The sequence below is a fragment of the Sebastes umbrosus genome, chromosome 24, assembly GCF_015220745.1.
Source record: "Sebastes umbrosus isolate fSebUmb1 chromosome 24, fSebUmb1.pri, whole genome shotgun sequence".
Taxonomy (NCBI): Eukaryota; Metazoa; Chordata; class Actinopteri; order Perciformes; family Sebastidae; genus Sebastes; species Sebastes umbrosus.
Window position 1 is genome coordinate 9,053,571 of NC_051292.1, and position 23,757 is coordinate 9,077,327.

The 23,757-nt window shown below is 42.5% G+C and overlaps 1 protein-coding gene across 18 annotated transcripts in view; it reads right to left on the bottom strand.

Moving 5' to 3' along the window:
• LOC119483942 (muscleblind-like protein 2a) overlaps positions 1–21,621 on the bottom strand; it is a 54,520-nt gene extending 32,899 nt beyond the window's left edge. For 4 of the 18 annotated variants that reach the window (XR_005205867.1, XM_037762456.1, XM_037762454.1 and 1 more), the window contains exons 1-2: positions 15,782–16,146; positions 10,180–11,012 (exon numbers count right to left, since the gene is read on the bottom strand). Coding sequence is in view for 6 of the 18 variants with exons in the window: in XM_037762456.1 (XP_037618384.1) it covers positions 10,180–10,353 (174 nt within the window). In the remaining 12 variants the exon portion in view is untranslated. Of the gene's footprint in view, positions 1–10,179; positions 11,013–14,898; positions 15,067–15,690; positions 16,152–21,416 lie in introns of those variants that run through there. The other 14 variants (XR_005205866.1, XM_037762453.1, XM_037762451.1 and 11 more) reach the window with 10 other exon arrangements.
• Between the last annotated feature and the right edge of the window lie 2,136 nt (positions 21,622–23,757).

Consider the following 23,757-nt stretch of genomic DNA (forward strand, 5'->3'; position numbering starts at 1 on the left):
ACGTTCCCAGAAATAAACTTGGTGTGTGTTATTCCCGACAGGAATGACGACTAAAACTACGATTTATGCTTTAATAACAGATGTTGTTTGTTGTCGTTTTATTGTTGTTGTGGGAATCGATACTGAGCACCAGAGGCACCAATTAAGAATAATTTAAGAATCAAATCTGAATTAGCAGAGTGTGTATTGGTATGAAAACATTTACAACAGCTCTCCCTCTAACTAGACAGCTGTAAGCCTTTCATTCACTAATACAAGAGTCGTTTACATCGACTCCAAGACTTTCATCCAAACAAGCTCTATCAGATTACCCCAATTTGGAGCAGCGACTCTCGAGCCTATTAAACCTGATGTTTCTGAGGAAACTTAGATTGGCCTTGAATAAATTGTCTACTGTAACCTCGTGGCACCACCGACTGCAACAGCAGTATTGTTAGGGGGTAATCACCCGTTTTCAGACACCTGCATTATTCCACCGCTCTGATTCGATCCTCATCCTCAATCTAACGAGTAAATGATTGCCTCTTCATTATGTGTACGGTGAGGGTGCAAATTACAATTTAAAGTAAGTGTGCAGGCTTTTTAAGTGCTAGTTTTGAGATGGTGGTCTTCATTCAGCTCATCTGCAGCACAGCAAAGGGAGCGTTTCACAAGAAATTACCACTTTTGCTTGTCCATCACTGCCACTAGGACTGGGTATTGTCTAAAAAATGACGATAACTGTACCAGTACCTTTAAAGTGATACAGATAAAGTACTTCATTTTTACCGTGGTATTGAGAATCATTTTGGTGGCATCGCTGAACTGCCGCCTCCGTCAAATACACCGCGCTCATCTTCACCGCACCACAGAGTGTTGGGGTTGTAGCTGCTGCGGTAGTGAGCCAATCACACGTCACATTAAATAGTTATTGTTTTCTGGATCTGGGTACAAAAAGGATCAAATGCAGGTTTTGTTTGACTGGAGACATTTTGATACTACTTGGTACAGGGTTATTTTATTCAACACCTTAAAGGTAGCCCTAACTGCCACTCGTCAAGCCTGAATGGGATACTGCATGAGTCAGAACAAGAACACTTGGGAGAGGGAATGAGTTGGCACACTGCATTGTCACTTTAACAGGCTTTTTAGGGGGCAGGGCCATGTCAATCACCGCCAGTGCAGTTCATACTCCTCACTTATTAACGTGGAATTATTCTGATACTGACATAGCAGCATGTAGGCTGTACTGACACATCTTCACATGGGAATGCACGCTAAGGCTGGTTTGTAGCAGCCGGTTTGACACAGACTAATAGTCATTTAAACAAAAAAAGGTGGAGGGAACCCATTCTGGTGTAGGGCCCCTAAAGATTGCATTTCTGTTGCCTCATTAGAAAGAGCCAATTAAGAAGATCTCTGTCTCATTATAAAGGCCGGCCCCTGGGAGACAGCTGGGCCTGTCTGTCTTAACTGTTTGTAGCTCCCTAGGTGTGTGTGTGTGTGTGTCGGGGAACGGAGGAGCATCTTGTGTCTTTGTAAGTTTGTCCATTTTATAATCAGAGGAGAATTACAAGAAGCCAGGCGGGAGCAGTCAACACATTCACAAGGCCATATGCTTCTGTACTGTAAACTGGCAACACGAGGAACATACTGCGGATAGCGGTAGGCATCTCCAGGAAAAAACAACAACTCTGAAGCTATTGATTTTCCAAGCATGACATACATTTTTTAAATGGAACCATGTAAGGCAGGATACGGCTGAACAAAGCAGACAAATAAATGCTACTCTCAGTAGAAATTAGATTAGGACGACCTGAGTCTGCCTCTGATGAGTGATGATGAAACTACATATCAATAATTAACGAGGCCAATACTAAAGGTCAAGCACGCAGCGAGCCTCCTGCCCGGCTCGCCATAGATCTGCCTTCAGCTTTACTGCAGAGGTGCAGCGACTACTGCAGCGGTAAGGGGGTTTGAGTCCAGCTGGCTTTAAAAAATCACCAAATGTGAGGATGGCATTGATTCTGCAGCACTGATTTAAGTTTTTTTTTCTTTTACAGAGAGAGAAAGAGAAAAAAAAAAAGATTGCAGAGAATGTAGTACTTTATCAGCAGCACTGTGGGCAGCACAGAGAGATGGTAAAAAGAGGATGACTCAGAGATAGTGGGTGGATTGAGACCAGGTGAGACACTGGCACAGCAGATGGGCCGATTTTTCAGTCTCTCCATCATGTTGCAGGCGGCTCACTGGGTGACGAACACCTACTATTCAATCTGACATGAACAACAGTAGTGCCATACATTTTCTGTTTTAGAGAGAAGACATAATGGAGTTCAAGTTCAAAACTAGAACTCCAGTATGTGATATAACAGAGGCTGCATATTAGCAGAGCGGCGTAAAGACAAAGGGCTCATATTCTGGAACTAAACACATGTTTTGATATTATTATGAGTAGGGTTATAGCAAAAATCTTCTATCACAATATTGATCATTTCATATCTCGATAACGATATACTGTATATCACGATATAGCATATGTTCTTGTAGTTCAATAAATAAATAGTCTATATAAATAACACGGTATACACTTGTGTGAATTAAATACTTGACAAATGAAACTATATATATATATATATATATATATATATATATATATATATTTCTATTTTTTACAGTATTTTCTTATTTAATTAAGAACTTTAATGCAAAATGAACATAATGGTTTCAAGTGAAATTATATAGAAAAAAATAACAAAAAAATGATAGTTTCTAACTTTTTTAATAAAGTTAAATGCTGCTCTTTTTCCTTTTTGTGATCTGGAATATTCTCGCTTGATTTTAAACTGCCGTCACACGTACCACCACCCAACTATTCTCAGTTGTTTCTGTGTTTTATTTTTAGTTGGGCCGCCCACATTAAAGGGCACAAAATTCCTGTTGCCAAAAAAGTGAGTCTAAACACTGCAAACCAGCAGTACCAACAGCACTCACAAGTTTAAGAACCTGATTTCACACTACGGCCACAACATTATTTTCATTGTCGATTAATCTGTCGATTATTTTCTTGATTAAACAATGAGTTGTTTGGTCTATTTAATGTCAGATAATGGTAAAAAAATTAACAGTAATTCCCAAAGCCCAAGATGACGTCCTCAAATGTTCCGCTTCCTATGTAGATATGAAGGGTTCATTCTAAGCTAACGAAAACACAATGATTTATTAGTTTCAAGTGATTATACACTAAAGAAAACATAGTTATTAATATATTCCATTTCTGCTGATAAATCCCTCGAAATGTTACACGCTGTTTCTTTAAGAAGCTGGGATCACAGAATTTTGACTTTTTTTTTTTCTTGAAAAAAAATGACTCAAACCGAATAGTTGACAATTAATTCAATAGTTGACAACTAATCAATTAATCGTTGCAGCTCTATATCACACACTCAATAAAGCAGTTCAAAAGCAGGAAACGACAAATATATAACTGATTTTGTGAAGTCAAAAAAAGAGTATTACGGACGGTAGTGCTGCATTTTACTCATTTCCTGTAACGGCTGAATATTCCAAGAATACTACAGAGTGTGTCTGCAGTCCAGTTCTGCAACGAGACCCAGAGGGAAACAGAGAAATGTGGGGATCACAGCAGACTCTCTCTAACACACACACACACACAGATGTGGGTCAGAGCAGTGGCCCAATTAAAATGCCAACATGTACCCTACTATATCGGCCTCTCTTATCTGATCAACAGCAGTACGGCGCAATACTGTGTAGTCTGTAGTAACGTCAATAACATTTGTAAGTATTTATGTGACAATGTTACATCACAGGAAGACAGAAAATGAAAAGTAAGATTGTGGAAGAAAAAAGTGGACTTAGAAAACTGATAAAAAAAACAGGTAATTTACCTGAATGAGCGGCAATAACCTTGAAAACGTGCTTTGGATAAAAGCTCTATATAAATGTAGCTATTCTATGTGGCTCAAGTGCATCTCATACCGGTCTATTACTGAGGTTAATGGTGGTTCAAATGCTTTCATTTACACAAAATCAATGTTTCTTATTGGTATCCATCATGTCCAGTGAGATCTTCACTACACAGTAGGACTGTCTAACTGGACCCGGGTCATGAGACTGATCTGATGTCCTCCTCCCTCTCTCTTATCTCTAACTATCTTCGGAGCTCTTTTTCAGATCAGCTAGACTGCGGGGCTGTAGGGGGTGAAATCACATGGATCAAATGAAATTTGGCATGGTTTAGACAGGGAGGACGGCGAGCGTGCGTCTGTGTGCGAGGAGGCCCGTTTAAGGAGCGGCAGCGGCGGGGGTCTCCTAGGGGCTCATCAAAGGCACGCCGCGTCCGCTGCAGCCCCGCGTTAAGCCCAAGTCAGTGCCTCATTGTGTCTGTGTGAATGACCCCGGGGGAACACCGACTCCCGCTGCGCCGCATGCATTCCCCTCCACATGTTTGCTCTGCCCAGGGTGTGGCCCAGTTCGAGAGGATTACGCTGAGGAATGCAGCCGAGCCCATCTTTTAAAACAAGAGAGGAGGAGGGGTGGGGGGTGCGTGAGGCCATGGGCACAAAGTTCATGTTCACTGAGGCTTCCTAAAGATCCCAAAAAATGCAAATTCAATAAGCCCGGAGGGAGGAAGTTGCAGTTAAATCAGAGGAATCCCTAAACTTGCGTTGAAGTTTCACTGTCTGGCTTCTGTCTGGACTGGTAGCTATGGAGTTTCCAACTGAATCTTGATTATAATCTTTGATAAGTTGTTTAAAAATGTTGCTCTGGCTCCCTGCCTAGCTAAACCTGCCACCTTTATTTCTTCACTCCTTTGGTTAAATCATTTCATCTCTTCCCATCCTTTATTCCTTCAGGCTACATTCACATAACAGGGCTTAATGCTCAATTTTTTTGCCTACATCAAATCTTTCTGTGTACACTGTTCACATTTATGTTTGAAGTGACCCATATCTGACATCAGTGTGAACGGGTCTCTGCCCTGAAACGCCTCACATGCAATCAATAATGTCACATACATTGGGGACTGCCCATTGGTCCAAAAAATACACACTGAAGTTGTTGGGAGTCCAGAGACTGCCAGACTCCATTAACATATTGCTCAATTTAACAGATTTGGGTTCCCTATTACACAGATGTTACTCCTAAATCATAATATATGACTTTGTGTGACTCCTAAAGAAAGACTTTTCATTTCAGCTGATATTTAATGTCACCAGCTCTGCTGTGAACTAAGTTAAATAAACTAGAGTAAGATATTTGACATCCCAAAACACCCGCCAGACAGCACGTGCCCCAACGTGATTTCATCAAATCAGAGGTCTACTTTGTGAAACATGATTGATGACTTTATCAGAAGTGAACTGAGTGAACTGTGAAAGGTCTGTTTTATAAGTTAATTTACATTTTAAATGACTCACGAGGGAAATAAAGTCTTCAACTGTTTCCTACTGTCGGAGCAAAACCTCTGTTGACTTATTGTTAAATTTAATGGGGCAGAACCTACCAGTAAACATCTACTCCTTCTAAGAGATCATTTATGATTTTTAATCACTCATAAACAGACACTAACTCATTTGGCAAACATGATTCGACATAATTCGGTATTTCATTTTTTTTTTTTTTATTTTAGCTCCATGTAAAGTGAATAAACGGGATGTTTCCCAGATAAAGCTCGTCTGTCTTAAAGACGCAGTTTACATATTTTGGGCCACATTTGCCTGTAATGTGAACGTAGCCATTCAAACATTAACTCCTTTCCTTCTTGCAATGTTCCCTCGCTTCTTTATTTACCGGGTTCAGCCATCCCACGCCCCCCAAAAAAAACACTTATGCTCTTTTGAAGCAAAATCCGGATTAAGATGTTCTTACAAAGTGAGGGAAACCAGGGCGCCTCCTCACCCCCCCCCCAGGGGGACCGCCGCAAGTCTGAGACACAAATGAGAAAACACCCCACACACACCTGAACGTAGCTGCTATTATTTCTCTCGCTTCGCCACTTTGTTTTTGACAACTTGACGAAACATGATAGTGCCGGGATGCTCCAGACTACACCCCCACCACCACCACCACCACCACCACCTCTCAGACTATTGGAGTTCAGTCAGGCGTGGAGGTCACCTGGTAAAATCTGAAAATGGGGGGAAGAAAATCTTAACAGAGTATGTTATCAGACATCTGATCTGCTGTGTAAAGGCTCAAACGCTTTGAATGTTGAAGACATCTCGAAACTCTCTCAAAAATATCTTAATGACAATCTCTCCATGAGCTGCTTATTTTTAGTCTGCTGTATTTCAAATCTGCCCACTTGTCATATGTCATATTAAGTGCAATGACAAGCAGTCGAAAGGATAAATTGAGACAAATGCTCTGGACATGAACTGCAGAGAGGAATATAACCCAGTCAGCACAGTCAGAGCAGAAACTGGAAAAGCAGAGGATCAACAAAAGGCTACTGTCAGAGGCGCAGCCAATGTGACATCATCACATGACTGCTGCGATTGCATTTACTCCATTAACGGAGGTATTCTCGCCCTTCTCCCCTCATCCTCACCACCACCACCTCCAATATGTCATGGTTTCCACGGTCACACCGCAACAAAGTCTCAAAGAGCTGAACGGAAAGGGCTCCAACCACGACACGTCGTTTGTGATACTACCAGAGACGCAGCTCTGCCCGTATTGATTAGCTATCACCTTCTGCAGTGAAGGATGTTAATGTTTCATGGAGGGACTGTTCAGCCCAAAAATTAATGATGTTTCAATCTCTCTCACTGGATTACATTTTTAAATCATCTCCCTGTCTGTTTAACCCAGGGTTATTATAGCAAACTAAAACTAAAAATGAAATTAAAATGAAAATAAGCAGTGAAAAACATCTTTACTAAACTAAATAAAGAATATATTTTCAAGAAAAAAATAAAACTATACTGCCTTATAAAACTAATAAAAATAAAAATTAATTAATTTCAGTTTAACTGTTTTAGCTATAATATATCACTACAGAAAAAAAGGAGACGGCATGAATTTCCGTCAGCTCTCGTGACGTTGAACCACAGAAATTTAACTTGACAACAACAACTGCAATTTGTATTGTAACAATAGTTTGCAATTTTTCTAATTCAAAAGATAAAGCAGAGAAATGGGAAATCAAATGAGTATAAGTGAAAAAAAACTGTTGACATGTCTGAACATTCCCCACTGCTACTCCCGTTGAGGTCGCCGTTGTCAACTTTACATGTCACGTCTCAGTGGAAATGAATGATGCCTGGTAAGCTACATCACGTCTACCAACCGAGTGTGAATACAGCTTTAGTTGGACAGAGATGAAGCAGCGTGTCCTATTTTGAGAGCTGACAAATGTAGCATAGAGAGACTATTTCTAAAGCCCACAGTGTAGAGCAGGAGGACAAAAAAAAAAAAATTCCCCAGACGTGACGCTATAGAAGTGCTGAGAGCAGCGCGGCGGAGTCAGGACGCTGCAAAAGCTTTATGATCGAGGAAGCAGGAGTGATTCCTCATCGTCATTCGTCCCATGTAAAGAGCACTGACAGGAAATGCAAAAGCAGGTATTTAGGTCGCTGTAGTCTTGCTTTTATATCTGAAAAAAAAAAAAAAAACTTGGTGCAAAGATAAGAAACAAAACGTTATTTTGACAATCGGCTGCAAAATTTGAGATTTGGCTATAGGGGACAGGAACAGAAAGTGTTACAAGCTCTGAAAACAACAACTGGCACGCTTGCCTACTGCTGCTTGACAAGAGCAACCTCCACCTCCTACTCTACTCCTCTCCTGAGCTCTACCTTTCCCCTGTTTACCAAAAGGACCCCCTCTGATCATTGGCCAGGTCGCACCTGGCAGCGCACAACCCTGGCACGATAACCCTATCAGATGAGAAGACCCAGGAAGACGATACGGGCGTAATGGGGTGGAAATCAGCCTGCCGTGGAGCGAGACACATTTCCTAATGCATAATAAAGCGTTCATTCTCTCAGCTGTCACGAGGAGAGTCTTTGTGGGAAAAGGGGGCGAGTTGGAGTTAAAAGTACAGAGAATCCTGTATTCTCGTTCTGTCACTGGGCTGCATGGTGGAACGAGGGGGAAGAGAGAGTGTGAGAGAGAGCGAGTGGCTACAGTCAGATCTGTCTATACATTTAACAATCTAGCTTCATTAGGCTTTTAGCTGATGGGCAGAGCAGCCTACAACGACAGCAGCAAAATTCAGATCAACAAACACGTCACAAGTCGTGAACTCTGAGCTTTCAGAAACTTTCCACAACACGACCCCATTTGAATGCACCATATGGTCAGAATAACTTGTATCAGACAAGGAAGAGGAGCCTTTTGTCTATGATGGTCAAGTATCTTTTGCAGAGAAAATAATGGAGCTAACCTATAGCCTGCAAAAGCTCTTGCTTGACATAAGCATCAAGATTGCCAGTAATAGGAGTGCTGATATAGAAGCTTTTGAATGTAATGATGAGAGAGCATTCCTCATAGTGAAAAGCGTCGGTCATGTTATCAGAGAACAGGGGTTACAGGAGAAGTAACTTTACAGCTGCCTCTGAGAGTGCACACTACATGCATTGCCCTTCAGATGATGCATGCCTCAAAGCCACTATTTGCAGAGGAAGCGTCATTGAGAATAGTTTAAATGAAAGCTGGCACTAGTGTGAGGTCGAGTGCTCCGGTCATTTAGTTTCCTCAGTCAGGGATGACTGGATTGGGTTTTCAAGGAACAGCGAAATCATGTCATGTGCGGAGGATCCATGTCAGGCCGTCCCCTTGCATGGTGCGACGACAAATCGATCCCGACTGGAGTCAGCTGTTTGCTCGTTAAACCAGAACGGCATAACGGCCCTCGCAAAATCTGGCATCTGGGATGGAATGTCACTCGATGACTGGCCTTACCATGAGCAAATCTTAGCCAAGAAAAAACTGCTGATCGCACCATGAACGCAGCTTGTTTTCATAGTGTTGAATAAGCAACACACACTCCAAAGATCTTAATGGATTTCAAGTAGGGAAAGTGTGCTAAGCCAACAATGCGTTTCAGGAGGGATAGGGTCACGATGTTCACATATAGGAAAATGTACCACATCTAGACCCTCTCTTTTGTCACTGAGCTCAACCTTGAACAATATAAAATGCACACAATCACCACACACCGCACTGCTGTGTGCGTGATAAGCAGCTACAGTTCACACTTTTAAAAAAACTCCTCACAGTTTCGGTGTTCTGCTCTAGTTTCTTTGGCTATTTATCACTGTCACTGCTGTTTGTTTTTTTTTCCACACACAGCTTGAAAATAATGGGTTGCTCTTGGATGCAGTCATTTCATTTTGCAGCATGTGAAGCGACCTTGTTATAATTGGGGAGACTTTCAAAGTGTCTGGTGGTGTTAAGCTAATTTAGGACATTTTTACTACTATTAAAGAGCAAACTAATGTATAACAGCGACATAACTTCTCATGAGAGGGGTCAACAAATAAACTACAGGCCTTAATTAGAGGGATACATAACATTACGAAACAAGCTGGGGCTGTTTATGTTGCTTGTGCGTGACAGCTGACATGCACCCAGGAATAGAAGCCCTGGAATGACTTAAGGCGATCGGATGTTCGACCACGTACACAGATGATGGGCAAGGCGCGGTAACGTTAGAAGAACTTACCGTATAAAAAAATGAAAGACACACACGCACGCACCTGTGGTGACACTGAACATGACAACAGACCTCTGTGGCCTTTAGCTTCATAGGTCAGGCTGCTCTGCTAACCGCAGCGCAGCATGGAGACCTGACACACATGCTAATTTGAGCAGACAACCTACACCCACCGACCATTAGGAACCAGAAACGCTATAACAGTTCATGTCAGAAACGGTGCTATATTATTTGCTTTACATCGTTTGACAGGTGCATGAGGTTGTATAAAGGGAAGTAGAAACTATGATGATGAACAAAGTAACCTCATGCAAAGGTCTAAATAGGTGTAGGTGTTTTTGTAAACAATACACCCCTTTTCTGTTAGTATCCATGATGATTGCCTCCAGCTAACACTGTGACATAATGATGATGTAGACACAAAAAGGGTCTATACTCTGGGGAAAAAGGATTAGAATAAAAGTAGAGGATAGTTTCCAACAGAACACAGCAGTTTATTTAAAAGTCCTTACCTTTAACGAGTCAAAGCAGGCGATCACCCGTCCGTTCTCCACCTGGCAGCTTTTGGGTGGATGGGCGAATTTGCATTCCTCGTCGCTGCGCGAACACGTCCCTCTCTGAAACTGCCGGCACACTTCCAGGGTCAGCCATTTTGTGTCCCGTATCGAGGCGATGTTTAGAGCCATGTCAGCGGCACTACTGGCTGTGGAGCCGGGGTGGAGTGGAGCCACTTGGTTTTAGGGAGGAGGATATCCTCTGCGGAGGTGTTGCAGTGGAAAAAAATAAAAGGAAAACGCAGCTAAAACATGCAGCTATAAATGATCTAGCTTCAGGTCAGCGGATGAGGTTTGTCCTCGCGGACAGGAGAGTGGAGGTAATGGACTGGCAAAGTCTCTGTGACCGGAGCATGGGACTGTAATGTTCGTCGTGGAGTTTGTCAGCTAATTGTTCATCAATCAGTTAAGTCTCAGGTGCAGACCTCTGACAAGGCATGCTCAGAGACAAGCTCTACTGCTTGTACCAACGTCCCCCAAAAATGACCTTTGTATGAGTGATGATATCTGTGCAAGGGTGGAGCAAAAGGGGTGCTATTTTGAGGTGCGATGGCACAGTTCGGGACACAAACTTTGTGGCTTTCTATTGTTTAAAAATCTCTCTGAGCTTTGGCACCTTGGCCAGCAGTGCAGCAGCTCCACCGCTTCACTCTGAGCACAGGTGAGGACCAACAAACAGGTCAGGGGTGTTCGCGGCTGCAGAGGGAACAATCTGGAGCTCCTCGGAAAAACGCCCAGGATCTTCAATTCAAGTAAGGATCTTGTCTCACAAGGCACTTCCTGTCAGTGATCTGAAATGGAGAAGAGAAAGAAAGTGAGAATGGTTCGCTAAATATGACAATAGGCAACCGTTTATCTAATGGGCTTCAACAGGCGTTAACAGCGTTTGTGTACGTATGTCAATCTGAATCTGTGTGCCCCAGAGGGTGCTCGCTCTAAAGAGTACATGGCTGATGAACCGGAGAAAAGGCAGCTGTGAGGTTATTCAGAAGCCACTTGAGTTTAAGTCTGCTGTGTGCCATTGTACAAGGCGACCACAGGGCTCTGCGACATATCGCACACAAAGCGGTGAATGGCAAAAGCCTCTGTGCTATGAGACATCGGACATCGAGTCAGAGCAGAGATAGGGGAGAAAAAAAAAGCCCTGGGGTCCAACCCGCCCTGTAGAGCGATGCACGGAGGGATGGTGCAGCCAATAGAAAACAGCGCGGCGCAGCACTATTCCGGGCAGCCGTCCAGCAGCCACAGAGGGACCGAGACAGATGCATATGCCAGTGCCAGACGCGATTATGACGCTGCCCAGCGTCCCACACTGGTCTCCCACTGTCCAAATTAGATACCAGCTCATTGACAGCGGCCTATCAATCTACATTCACAGGTGTACGGTGTCCGTTTGCTGTTTAGGGAGAAGAGGGGGGACAATAGGTGGAGCAACAATCTGAGGAAGTGACCTTTAGCACGAGCGTACGACAGCCATTAATAAGCTACTGCGCAAGGAGCTCTTTTCTTGGCACATCTGGAAATGTTTTTCTGCTAACTAGGGGGCGGGAAAAAGGGGGTTGAGGACACCAGACTGAGGGAGGAGAAGGGTTGTAAAAACATACAGTAGTGGTTGAAAGATCCCCCAAACATATCCACGGCAGACAAGACCAGGGGAAAGAAAAAGGTTAAATAAAGTGAGAACAATATCCTCTACAGACGTATGACAAGCTTCACTTGCTCTTAATGAAGGCAAGTTGGGACTTGTGCTCAAACCATTTACGCTACTGTTAAGGGAAGAAGAAATCCCTTCACAAATTCCCTCACACAGCTGTCATACAGGTGCACAGTCCTTCAGGTCTTTGTCAGATTCAGGTTAGGGACAGTATTTTTGTCCTGATGTAAAAAATCATCACGCGTCTCGGTCTGAAAGTTGGTCACTCTAATTGGAAACTTCCGAATTCTGTTTGTAGTTGTGTTTGAAGTCTGAAATATCAAAGAGAAACTCAATAAGATCCTGACTTAAGAATAAAAAATCTTCCAGACTCATTTTTTTTTGCCAGTCACAAAGACAACTAGCGGCAAAAAGATGCTTCCCACAAACACTATACTGTTCCTATGAATCCGGACCATTGTCTAGCTAATCATATTGTCCCACTTTAGTGCTGATCATGTGAAATGAGATGAGAAGCTTCCTCGCCCGATCCTACCGACACCCGGGCTCCACTCTCCAAGGCAGGATTTAATTTCACACCATCTCCCCAGGGGGAGAGCCAATCGCTGCGGAAGAGAAAGTCAGGTAAGAGAATCATGTCAGATCTGACCTTTAACAATTAATCCCTTCTTATTTTTAGAAGCCATAAGAAGTGTGCGTATCAAGCTAACCTACTTTGTCAGAATGTGTGATAGGGACGACGACGTTTCTTGGTGAAATGACTCGGCCTCAAATGATGGGAGATATTTTGTTGTGGAGAAAGCGGAGGTTTACAGCGCCCGAAAGCTTTCATGAAATCGTGTGGGCCGGCAGTGTGGATGAGGGTCGGTTGGGGTCATCTGAAAAGCTCACAGGGGACTCTACAGGCAACATTCAAGCTATGTTTTTGTCATGAAAGGTATTCAAAACAAGAAGATAGACTCACCCTCATGTGGGTGATGGTGCGATAATAATCATGCAGGAACATGACCACATGTCTGCTCCTATACCGTGTATAGACTATGTTTGTGCAATATACCCAGGGAATTTAACTGCTGCAAGCAACTGCTTGTTTGTCATTATCAAGAGAGCTGTTATGCTGGCAATGCATGCAGTTTTGGTGTGTCTGCCTCTGGCTTGGCTTAGGCTAGCTTAGCTTCTGCTGGTGCATTACACCTACAGTACATGCAGGCCTGGCTTTAGTTTACGCTGAGCTTAGCGGTCGAGCTTCAAGCACAATGTCGCTGATATGAAGGGAAAGACAGATGGTCAGCTGGTAGGAAGGCACCATGGTTTTGACCTTAGATAAGTACACCTTGACTGACGCAGATTCTGCAGTTTTGTGTCCTTTAGGGACAAAAAATTGACAGAAATAGAGCCTGAGTCAAGGACTAGTTTTATAATCTGGCTCTGACAACACAGAAATATATCTTATTTCAAGGTATTGTAATGAAATAGACGCCATAACTTTCATACCAGACGTCCCGGGTGTGTGGATGTTAATATGGCTTTAAATCCTGCACATCACTTTACAGTATATCCTGTTTATCTTTAGTTCCTGCAGAAGGCTTTGTCCCCTCTGTGTTCTCAGTTCAAACGGTGGACAGACAGGCTGACCTGATAAAGCAGGGCAGAGATGTGAAGAAAAGCACTACAGTACTAGACTTTATGGATTACTGACGCTTACTAAGGCCAGCTGGCAGGGGCATTATCTTGGTCAGCCTGCTTAATTGAATGAGAGTCAGCGGGACCGGGGCGTCTCGAGTGAAAGTCATTGGCTTGACCTCTGAATACCACGTATGTAACCCATTAGTCTGGTATCTGCGCGCCCTGTCTGTGCGGAGCAGTTTATCTCCGCAGCTTGTATTTGTTCAGCAGAGACGATAAGCTACCGGGTTTCCGTTGGTCGTAAGCCTTGTGACAACGTTTGCCGTGGCATCGGCCAGGTATTGCCGGCTAAATAAAACACAAATGGCTGCGACAGACAAGCAAACATGAGCTGGGTACCTGAGTGGCCGCATTTCCATTTATTACCATTTTACGCTGGTGAACCACACTTCTATGGTCATTTGCATGGCCAAGAGGAACAAGTGGTCAATGTTTTTCAAGGCTGTGTGGAGAGAGGCCCTCATTGTGAAAACGCTCCAGTGAGTAATGGAAAAAGAGTGAGCTTTACAGTACAGGTTTTATCAAATTGTCCCTAGCTTCAGTGTGACATCACCGCCGGCTTGCAAAATGTTCCTTTGCACCGTCCAGAGAGGATCAGACAGAGCAGAGCTAGGGCTATACCCTGCAACCTAATTCTTATTTAATACTATGGATGTTATGATGCTTATGAAATTGTCTTTGGCATAAGCTACGGCTCCTTGGATTCAATATCATCAAGTGCCATTAGCGATAAGGACGGGTGAGTGAGCTCAGCAGAGGCTATACCAGGACTAAGCTACTGTTCGGGGGCGACACGAGAAGTGTTTCACACAGTCAGCAGATAGGTGTGCCCCATATCATAATAGCCTTTAGCTAAACCACGGTGACCCGAATGGCCCTGCTCATGATATGGGACCAGGCTTTCCTCTCCTGATCAGTGGCCCGTCTCGTAACACAATACAGATGATGGAGCTTTTTTAAGTTTTTATAAGGAGAGAGCGTCAGTATCTGGGATGGATATCAACCTCTGCGCTCTGTAAGTGGACTTGTTTACAGTGTAAGTGCAGTCTCCTCTCTGTTTAGCCACAGGACACCATCAGCTAATTACAGTATAGCTGGCAGCCAGGGGTGAACAGATAAACATGATCATTAACAGGAAGCGTACTTGATCTAAAAGTCTGAGGTGAATGTTGTAGAAGTAGCTGTTTGTGATAACTTCCACTGACAGAAAATACTACGTTAGATTAAAGCTCTTGTACGTTGGAATATTAGCAAAACACATCAAATGAATTGAAATCTTAAGCCTTCAAATTACAGCACTTGAAGACATAAGAGGCTGAATGATTCAGCAAACTCACCCTCGTGTCACGGAGCAATCAGACTCCCCCTTTCATTGCAGAAGATGTCTGAAAACCCTACCGACCACTAAATCCTTTTAATACCATCTCGAGGTGCAATTTGCACGAGAGTCGATTCCGAGAAAAGGGGATTTCTGGCTGCCAGGGTCTCGCAGCGAGGACTTGTCTGAGACTTATCCCATTCTTTCCCCAACAGGAAGGGCTGAACTGATGTTCCATTTTAGAAAACACCCACTTCCCCCTTGATCCGCGGCCAGATGCATGACACCACCCTGGCCTTTTCCACGCAGGCGATGATGTCCACTGCTCGGCTAAATCTAGATAGGCAGCGGAAAGCTGGGGACACGTCAACCGTGCCTCATCTAGCTCAAAAGGTTAATTATGATGTGGGCCTTAGTTCCAGCTATTTGTGTCCGGTGTCAAAACACCAGACCCTGCTCCGAGCAAACAATCTTTGCCCTTGTTATTCGGAAAATGTCCACACCAAGAGTTACGAGGGAAAACTTTGTGGGAACCGCACAAAGCAAGCAGTGACAGATGCCACACAACAAGTTTTTCACTAGAGAGTGAAAAATATGTAGCCCATGTGGTAAAAAAAACACTGAGGAAGGGGCAAAGAAACTGTTGTGATAATGCCTCTCTAAGGAGTCGAAGGAGAAAGTGCTGGAAACTGCAATAAGGGTGCATGTACTCCTGTGCATTTATCCGCCACACACACATTCTATATTTTCTTCCCTCGCTTTCAGCCTCACACTCACACAGATAAAACATTCCCCTCCCCTCCCTCCTCACCCAGACTGGTGGTATGCAGCACACTGCAGCAAAACTCCAGAAAAAAATCTTTGAACAAAAAATAAAAGCCAATATGACGGTTGTTTCCCACCTCGTTTCCCAGGGTCCCGTCGCTCTCTCTGCTGTGCTGTCTGTCCCGAACACAGGAGGCACCCGGTGCTCCTGTGACACTGAGCTACACAGTGCGGCTTTCCCTTCAGCCTCAGCGACTGGAGTTAATGACCATGTGAACTGTTGTCATTCCTCGCGAGCTGCCGAGTGCTGCAGCCGGAGGTCCATGCCTAGACAGGGATTTTCTCTCGATGTCTCTCACTCTCTCTCTCAGCCGGGGAGCAAGCGAGCGAGGCAGGCAGGCAGGCAGGCAGGAAGCAGAAGAGTGTCTACTCCAACTATCTGGCTGAAACACTTCCAGCCAACCCCCCCACCACCACCACACACACACACACACACACACACACACCCCTAAAGCCAGCCCCTTCCTGCCCACCAGCCTGTGGCAAAGCCCTGCCCCTTAACAGCTCCAGCCAATAGCAGTGCAGCGACACTGAATCACAGCTTTCTCCATTGGAACAGAGTGCAAAAACTGTGCTTACTGTAACAACCCCTGAATGTTGATCGTAGAAGGTATTTCCCCAATTTCACGCGCTGCTCAACTACATTATTTATTCGTTTTCCATCCTTCTCCTGTGAATATATTCAAATTCAAATCAGCACCATCTTTCTAAGAGAAAACAAGCTCAGGAATGTAAAGTATAGGACTGGGATGATACACCTATCCCCCGAGTCAATATCATCACGATACTTGGGTGCCTATTCGATATGTCTTGCGATTCTAAAAGTATTTACAGTATATTTACAATTTTTGTTAACACTAGACCATGGAAAAAAGTTGAATCATACAATTCTAGGGACTTTTACTTTGGGGAATATTTAAAGCGATATAGAGATGCGAGTGACGGCTGGCTTGACCGCACGTTACCGCAATACGATAACGTTTCCTGTCCATGACAGAGCTAGAATGCAGCTTTCGCCATGATGTTTTCATGCTGATGCTTGATGATTCATCATGATGCTTTTCCTGGCAATGTGTGAAACCCAAAGTGTTTCTATACTTTACTGTATGTGTAGTGTTTACCACTGTGGATTTCAAATGTGCGGGTGCAGGTCGTTTCCACGCCGACCCTCCACCGTTTTTCTGCTCTGTACTGTTTGTTTTGAGTGACAGATACAGAACGGATATGACGTCACGTTACTCAGACTACAACGATAAAAGCGGTAACTCCTTTAGAGTGTACCTCCGTATAGACTCAAATGAAGCAAATATATAGATTCTGGCATTAAAAAATCAATTTCATAATCGCGATACATAGGTGGATAGATTTTTTCCCCCGCCTCTAATAAAGTCAACACTTGTTTCTCAAGAAACAAAGCGATAATCAAAGAGATGCTGCAGTCGCATAATGAAGCTCAGTCCTGTCCTTCTATCATCACATTAACACCATCCCCCCCAGGAAACAAGAGCACCACCTCCCTTCCCGTTTCTCCTCTACCTCCTCTCAGCATCCGTCCTCTAAACTCATCCACTCCACCATCCAGACACTCCTCCTCTCCTCCCCTTCTCTTGTTTCCATCCCTCACCTGTACGTTTTTATTCCTCAAAGATATCTTTCAAACACTATTTTTTTTCAATCACATTCCTTACTGGACTGGAAAACTGCACAGTGGTGAACATTTCTGTTATTGTTATTGCATCAGAATTTGAATAAAAAAAAAGAAGATTTGTAGTGGCTGGAAGTCTCGTCCTCTCCTCTTCCCCCGCCCCGGCTGATGACATGCCGGTTGGCATCACATGAGCCGTGAAACCGGAGCGTCACAGAACTGATGAGTCAGAGATCCAGCTTCATGACTTTTCGATCCAGATTCAATAGAACAGCTGTACCGTCTGCCTCTCTCTCTCTGCCTCTGTCTCATACAAAGGCTGTGAATGACGCAGCAGCCTGGGTGTTTCGTTGACATCGATGAGGCTAAACATGCTTTACAGCTCGGCGATAAACAAACTGATTATGCTTTAATAGCTATATATAATCTGATGCTCCACAGGAAATAGGTTTGTCAAATGGTTTAGGGGAGATGGGGGGATTAATCTCTCCAGCATGAGAAACTGTCTACCTCAGCAGATGACACTGACGTCATTTTAGGCATCAGAGCACCTGTAATGAAATAACACAGACTCTGCCATTATATGAGCAGGGAGGTGGGGGATGTCAGCCTTTGTTAAAAGCAAAAGTGTCACCTTACACCTTCTGTGAATGTAGTCTCACTTCGCTATACACAGATGCAGCAGATTAAAGGAGGCGGCAACAACAATATATATTGCTGCAGGATGAAACTTAACTAGCTATGTCCAGATAAATTAAACAACTCAATAACATTCATCCAGAACAATAACGGTTGGACAAGCCAGGCTGCTCCATCATTAATAGATGAAGGTTATCAATTCCTCATTTGGCTGCAACTGATTTCCCAATAACCGCATTACTGAATAACTGTCAATAAATGTACAACAAGCCCGCTTTGTAGCTAATTTCCACCGGCGGACCTCAGATAGCCCACCTTCTAAATAGATTTGTCCGACAGGAAAACAAACAAAAGCCTGGCAGACAAACAAGCCGAGCCACTTCCTTCCCTGTACGGTATCCCCTCCCCTCTTATTATCCCTGTCCTGTTTGACCCCGAACGGCTTGGCTCGCTCACACACAACCAGATTTAGGATTCTGCGGCCCCCGAAGCGGCTTCGTTTTACAAAAGGGGTATTCCGAAACAATGGCTAATTACAGCAAAAGAAGATTGATGGGTTAAAACAGTTTGAAAATGCTCAACCAGTGCAGAATACTGTATTCAGTGGTACTACTGAGTTAAACACGACAGAGGAGAAAAAAAAAAAAGCAGGGCTCAGAAATAGGGCACCGAAGACAGATCAATGAAAAGGCAGCTGTCTTTTTCTATTATTAGCCGTAATCAAATATCAAGCGGCAGAGAGTTGTGCTTCCTTCCTTCCGCTTGAAACCCATTCTGGTAAGTCTGTCACACAAGTCCACACCATGATAAAGAACAAACAAGTGCCCAATGGATGCGTACTAGGCAAGTGGTGAAACCAGTGTGTGTTTTGGAGCAAGTTCAAGGCCATGCATTGAGCCCAAAGAGTACAGAAGCAAAGAGGCGAAACTCTGGTTCTTTTTTGATAATGGCCGCTAGATGGCGTTGCAGTAGCGCTGCCACAATTTTGGACTGAATATGCCAATGAGTCCATGAAAAGAGACGTCTGTCAATCAGAGAATAATTTATCTAGGTAAATCAACTTCCCAGTACGAACACTTAAATAGAGCCTCATTTAAATCATTATGTCCTAAAAGTTGTAAAATTCACTAATAGCTGAATCCAGAGTTATTTTCCTCGGCATAATGAACGCGCATCAGACCCACGGGACTGCACCGCCCTGCACGCTCATATGACATATCCGATTCTGCCAGCTTCCTGCTAGCTCTATCCGGCTGTAATAATGGATATATTGGCTGTAATTCATCACTTTTATCGTGTTATAATACACCCATTGGGCTGTATGCTGTAAGCCTGTACTGTGGTGGATGTATTAACGTCTCTGTTTCCAAACAACCGGTTATCAGACAGTAGCTAGTAGTGCTAGTAGCATGACATAAACAGAATTTAATGGAGTTGTCGGCTATTAACTAACACACAGGGCAAAAGCACAGGATACAACCTCTTATACATCCATGGTCTGTGCTAAATTGGACATCTATTTTGGAGGTTCTTGACATGAAAAAGTTTGAGATTGCTCTCAAAATCTGTGTGCTGGATTTTTCTAACTTAAATTTATTTCCATCACTCACAAAAAGTAAGTAAGTATGTAAATAATTATAATAGTATGCATATATGAAATATATGCAAATTATGAACCATTTAAATAGAAGGAAGTATAAAAATAGGAGCAGTATATACAGTATTGACAATAAACAGACTATTAACAAAATTGCACAAGTGGAAAATGATATTGCACAGTGAGAATGAATGAAATTCCTCCTGAAAATATCAGGTTATTGTCAGTTTTTGGTGTGTAAGTGCTAATTTTTGGTGTGTAAGTGCTGTAATAGCCTTAATGAACTCAATATATTCCATACAAATGACAAGCCAAAAATTATTATACTGGTGCAAATCTGAGATTTCATGCAAACATTTTCATAAGGACCACTGTAAATTACCTATTATCTAGCCTGATCACAACTTATTAACCAGGTGGATAGAATCCTGCTCAGCCAACCTGCTGTAGATTAAAATGTGCCTTCCACTTACATCTCATTAGAACTGTTTTATTTGTCCAATTAAATCTAACAATCCATTAATCAAGGTGACATGTGTTTTCACATTTGTATTTGAAAGTCACATGTGGGTGGGTGCACCTTGTGACAATGATGACGACGTCATTGCTTAATAATGGTGACTATCACAAATGGATGCAATAATAATAAAGGAGTTATTAACAAAACCTGTGATTTCATTATTACTTCAGTAAAAGCAAACAGCATGTCCCAGAATGGGAGCAAACAGAAGGAAGTATAAAAATAGGAGCAGTATATACAGTATTGACAATAAACAGACTATTAACAAAATTGCGGAAATGATATTGCACAGTGAGAATTAAATGAAATTCCACCTGAAAATATCAGGTTATTGTCAGTTTTTGGTGTTCAAGTGCTGTAATAGCCTTAATGAACTCAATATATTCCATACAAATGACGAGCCAAAATGATTATACTGGTGCAAATCTGAGATTTCATGCATACATTTTTATAAGGACCACTGTACATGACCTATTAGCTAAGCTCAGCCAACCTGCAGCAGATTAAAGTGTGCCTCCACTTACATCTTATGCAGGCATGCAGCAAATAAATCTAACAATCCATTAATCAAGGTGTCATAACATGCATTATGTTTTGCACATATTGTATTTGAAAGTCACATGTGGGTGGGTGCACCTCGTGACAATGATGACAACAAGAAATGGCAAGAAATTCCACCTGAAAATATCAGGTTATTGTCAGTTTTTGGTTTGTAAGTGAACATTTTTGGTGTTGTAATAACCTTAATGAACTCAATATATTCCATATAAATGACAATCCAAAATTATTATACTGGTGCAAATCTGAGATTTCATGCATACATTTTCATAAGGTGTCATTACATGCATTGTGTTTTGCACATATTGTATTTGAAAGTCACATGTGGGTGGGTGCACCTCGTGACAATGATGACAACGTCATTGCTACTAATAATAATGGTGACTATCATAAATGGAGGCAATAATAAAGGTGTTATTAACAAAACCTGTGACTTCATTCACACTAATAGCAAACAACATGTCCCAGAATGCAGTAACCTGATCAGTGCAGGAGAGACACACCAGGCATGCTGATGTTGTTTTTAATGGGAGCTGCTTTCACTTGTTGTCATTAGCTAACTAGCAGTGGGGCAGTGATTTACAGCTAGCATTGCAACCCAGACACCAGCCTATAGTGTTTAAGATACTAGAAAAGCATCATTACAAGCATTTAAAGCCACCTCTAATGTCCAAAACAGCCGCCACACAACAATAACAAGTGTTGTAAAGAGATGCTATGAGCTACTTGCTAAGCTAACTACCTGCAGCTTACCTGATGACGAACCTGTCACATCCAGCTGCTCTTCAACCGCCGGGGAGCGCTATATTTCGGTTGTGACGGGACCTTACGAGTGGTACGAAGAAGGACGGCTTCGACTGAGACTTCACACTGTTTATTTTCCTCAACTTTTTTCGCTTCAGAGAGAGACAGAAGTGAGCTACAGGCTAGCTCGCTAACTACTTTTAAGGCGACTGCAGGAAGCAACAAGCGATTTTGACAGTTCGAGTTGGAGGCGCTTCGCTAAGGGGGGGTTGCTACGTTTGCTAAACATTAATAACGCATTATTTATGAAGTATTTAAAATAGCATGAGCTTAAATGAAAAGACTAATAGTATGGAATTATAATGTGTTTGTAAATTAAATTTAAACCCCAGAAATCTACTTCTTCTTCAATAATAAACACATTTACCACCCCTACAGTGAAAGGTGGTACAGTCTAGAGGAACCAAGGGTAACGGGAGGAGGGGGTTCTTGTTACCTAGGAAACAACAGTGAATCTCCCTGGGGGGAAAAGATGTGGCCACTAATTTATGAACCAGAGTCTGTCTGTCAAAATAGCATCCCCAAGATGACAATATTAAAGACATATTGCAATTTGTATTATTATATATAACTGTATTAATTCCCATAACACTGTTAATTGATGTACAGTAACCTCTAAGGCATGATTTCCTAGATAAATATTGACAATTGATGTATTTTTTATGATTTTAATCTATTGGCATTGATACAAGAGTGATTTAGCTGAAATAATTAAAGACATATTGCAATTTATATTATTATATATAACTGTATTAATTCCCATAACACTGTTAATTGATGTACAGTAACCTCTAAGGTATGATTTATTTATGATGATGATGATGATTATTTATTATTATTTATAATTTATTGTTTTATAATTTGTGTGTACCTTTACCTCTCCTGTGTTTCACTCTGTTTGCTGATGTTTGCTGATGTTGCTGCTTTGACACCTGAATTTCCCTCCGGGGATTAATGAAGGTTCATCTTATCTTATCTTATCTTATCTTATCTTTATTTCTTAGATAAATATTGACAATTGATATATTTTTATGATTTTAATCTAGTGGCATTGATTTAAGAGTGATTTGGCTGAAATAATTTGCCTTAATATTCATCTAGATTTCTGTTGTGATAACCTAAATCATCCATTATACAAAGGTCTTCTTATAATCATCATAATATAGATATACAGTACAGTGATGTATTGACTCATTATATGTTCTTATTACTATTTCATTACTGCGAAAAGAAATTAATTGCAAAAATGACAGAAAACACATAGATTTATTAGCTGACTCTAAATCAGCATATCGCCACCACTTGATGCTCTGCAGAGGAGCGTGCACATCCCCAGCGTTTTTGCAGCCTAATTGCACGCAGCTGGCTGGATTTAGCAGCCTGTGACACACAGAGACCCGTTGTCAGCAAGAAGCGCAACGAGTCAACAAGGAGCAAGTCACAAATATCCCCGGAATGAGCAGAGAGGCACAAATTTAGCCCCACTGACTGCTGCCCACGCCATGTGCTGCCTATTGAGCGCACGAACAATGAACGTAGCCATCACAGACTGCTCTGTCAGGGCCAAGGCCTGCTTCGGGTGGAATGCTATACTGGTGATGAAGGCATCACAGTTTGACAGGCCAGTGGCGGTGTCAGGGATGAAGACGTTATTAAGTCGCCGATGGTTTGATGTCATATTTCATAAAGGAAACAACAGTTGTATGAAGCACAGACACGTATGGGCTCAAATTGATATCAATCATGTTGGAAATTCAAAGATGGCCTGTCAGACGGGTGATGGTGTAGCTGTTGACATGTGTTACTGCCTTGTGTCACAACATATGTGACATCACACTAGTGGCAAGGTTTACTAAACATCATCTCAGGCAAGAGAACCAAGAAATCTCTTTTTATTTTGTCATTGAATATTGATGTTATCCCAGCCTGCTCGTGTTCTTTTCAGCATTTAATATCAGAAAAAATATCAGAGCCATTAGTCTTTTTGTTCTCATCCAAATATAGCAAATGGAAAAGCAGAATACATCACATCCAAGGTAGCGCCACTATGGAGGGAAAAACTGTATTTTCAAGACGTAAGTGATTATGAAAAACTGCTCACACAGGTCAAGCTCATCCCCCCAAGGCCTAACGTATTGATCTCGATGCAGAGGAGGCATTTGTAGAAACGCTGCTGCCGGCATACTTCTCGAAAAGTCCATGAACACCCACACACTTGCAAACAAAACGCACACTGGGCTCATAAAAAAACACACAAATACATACAAAAATATCAGTTTAACAATCTTTA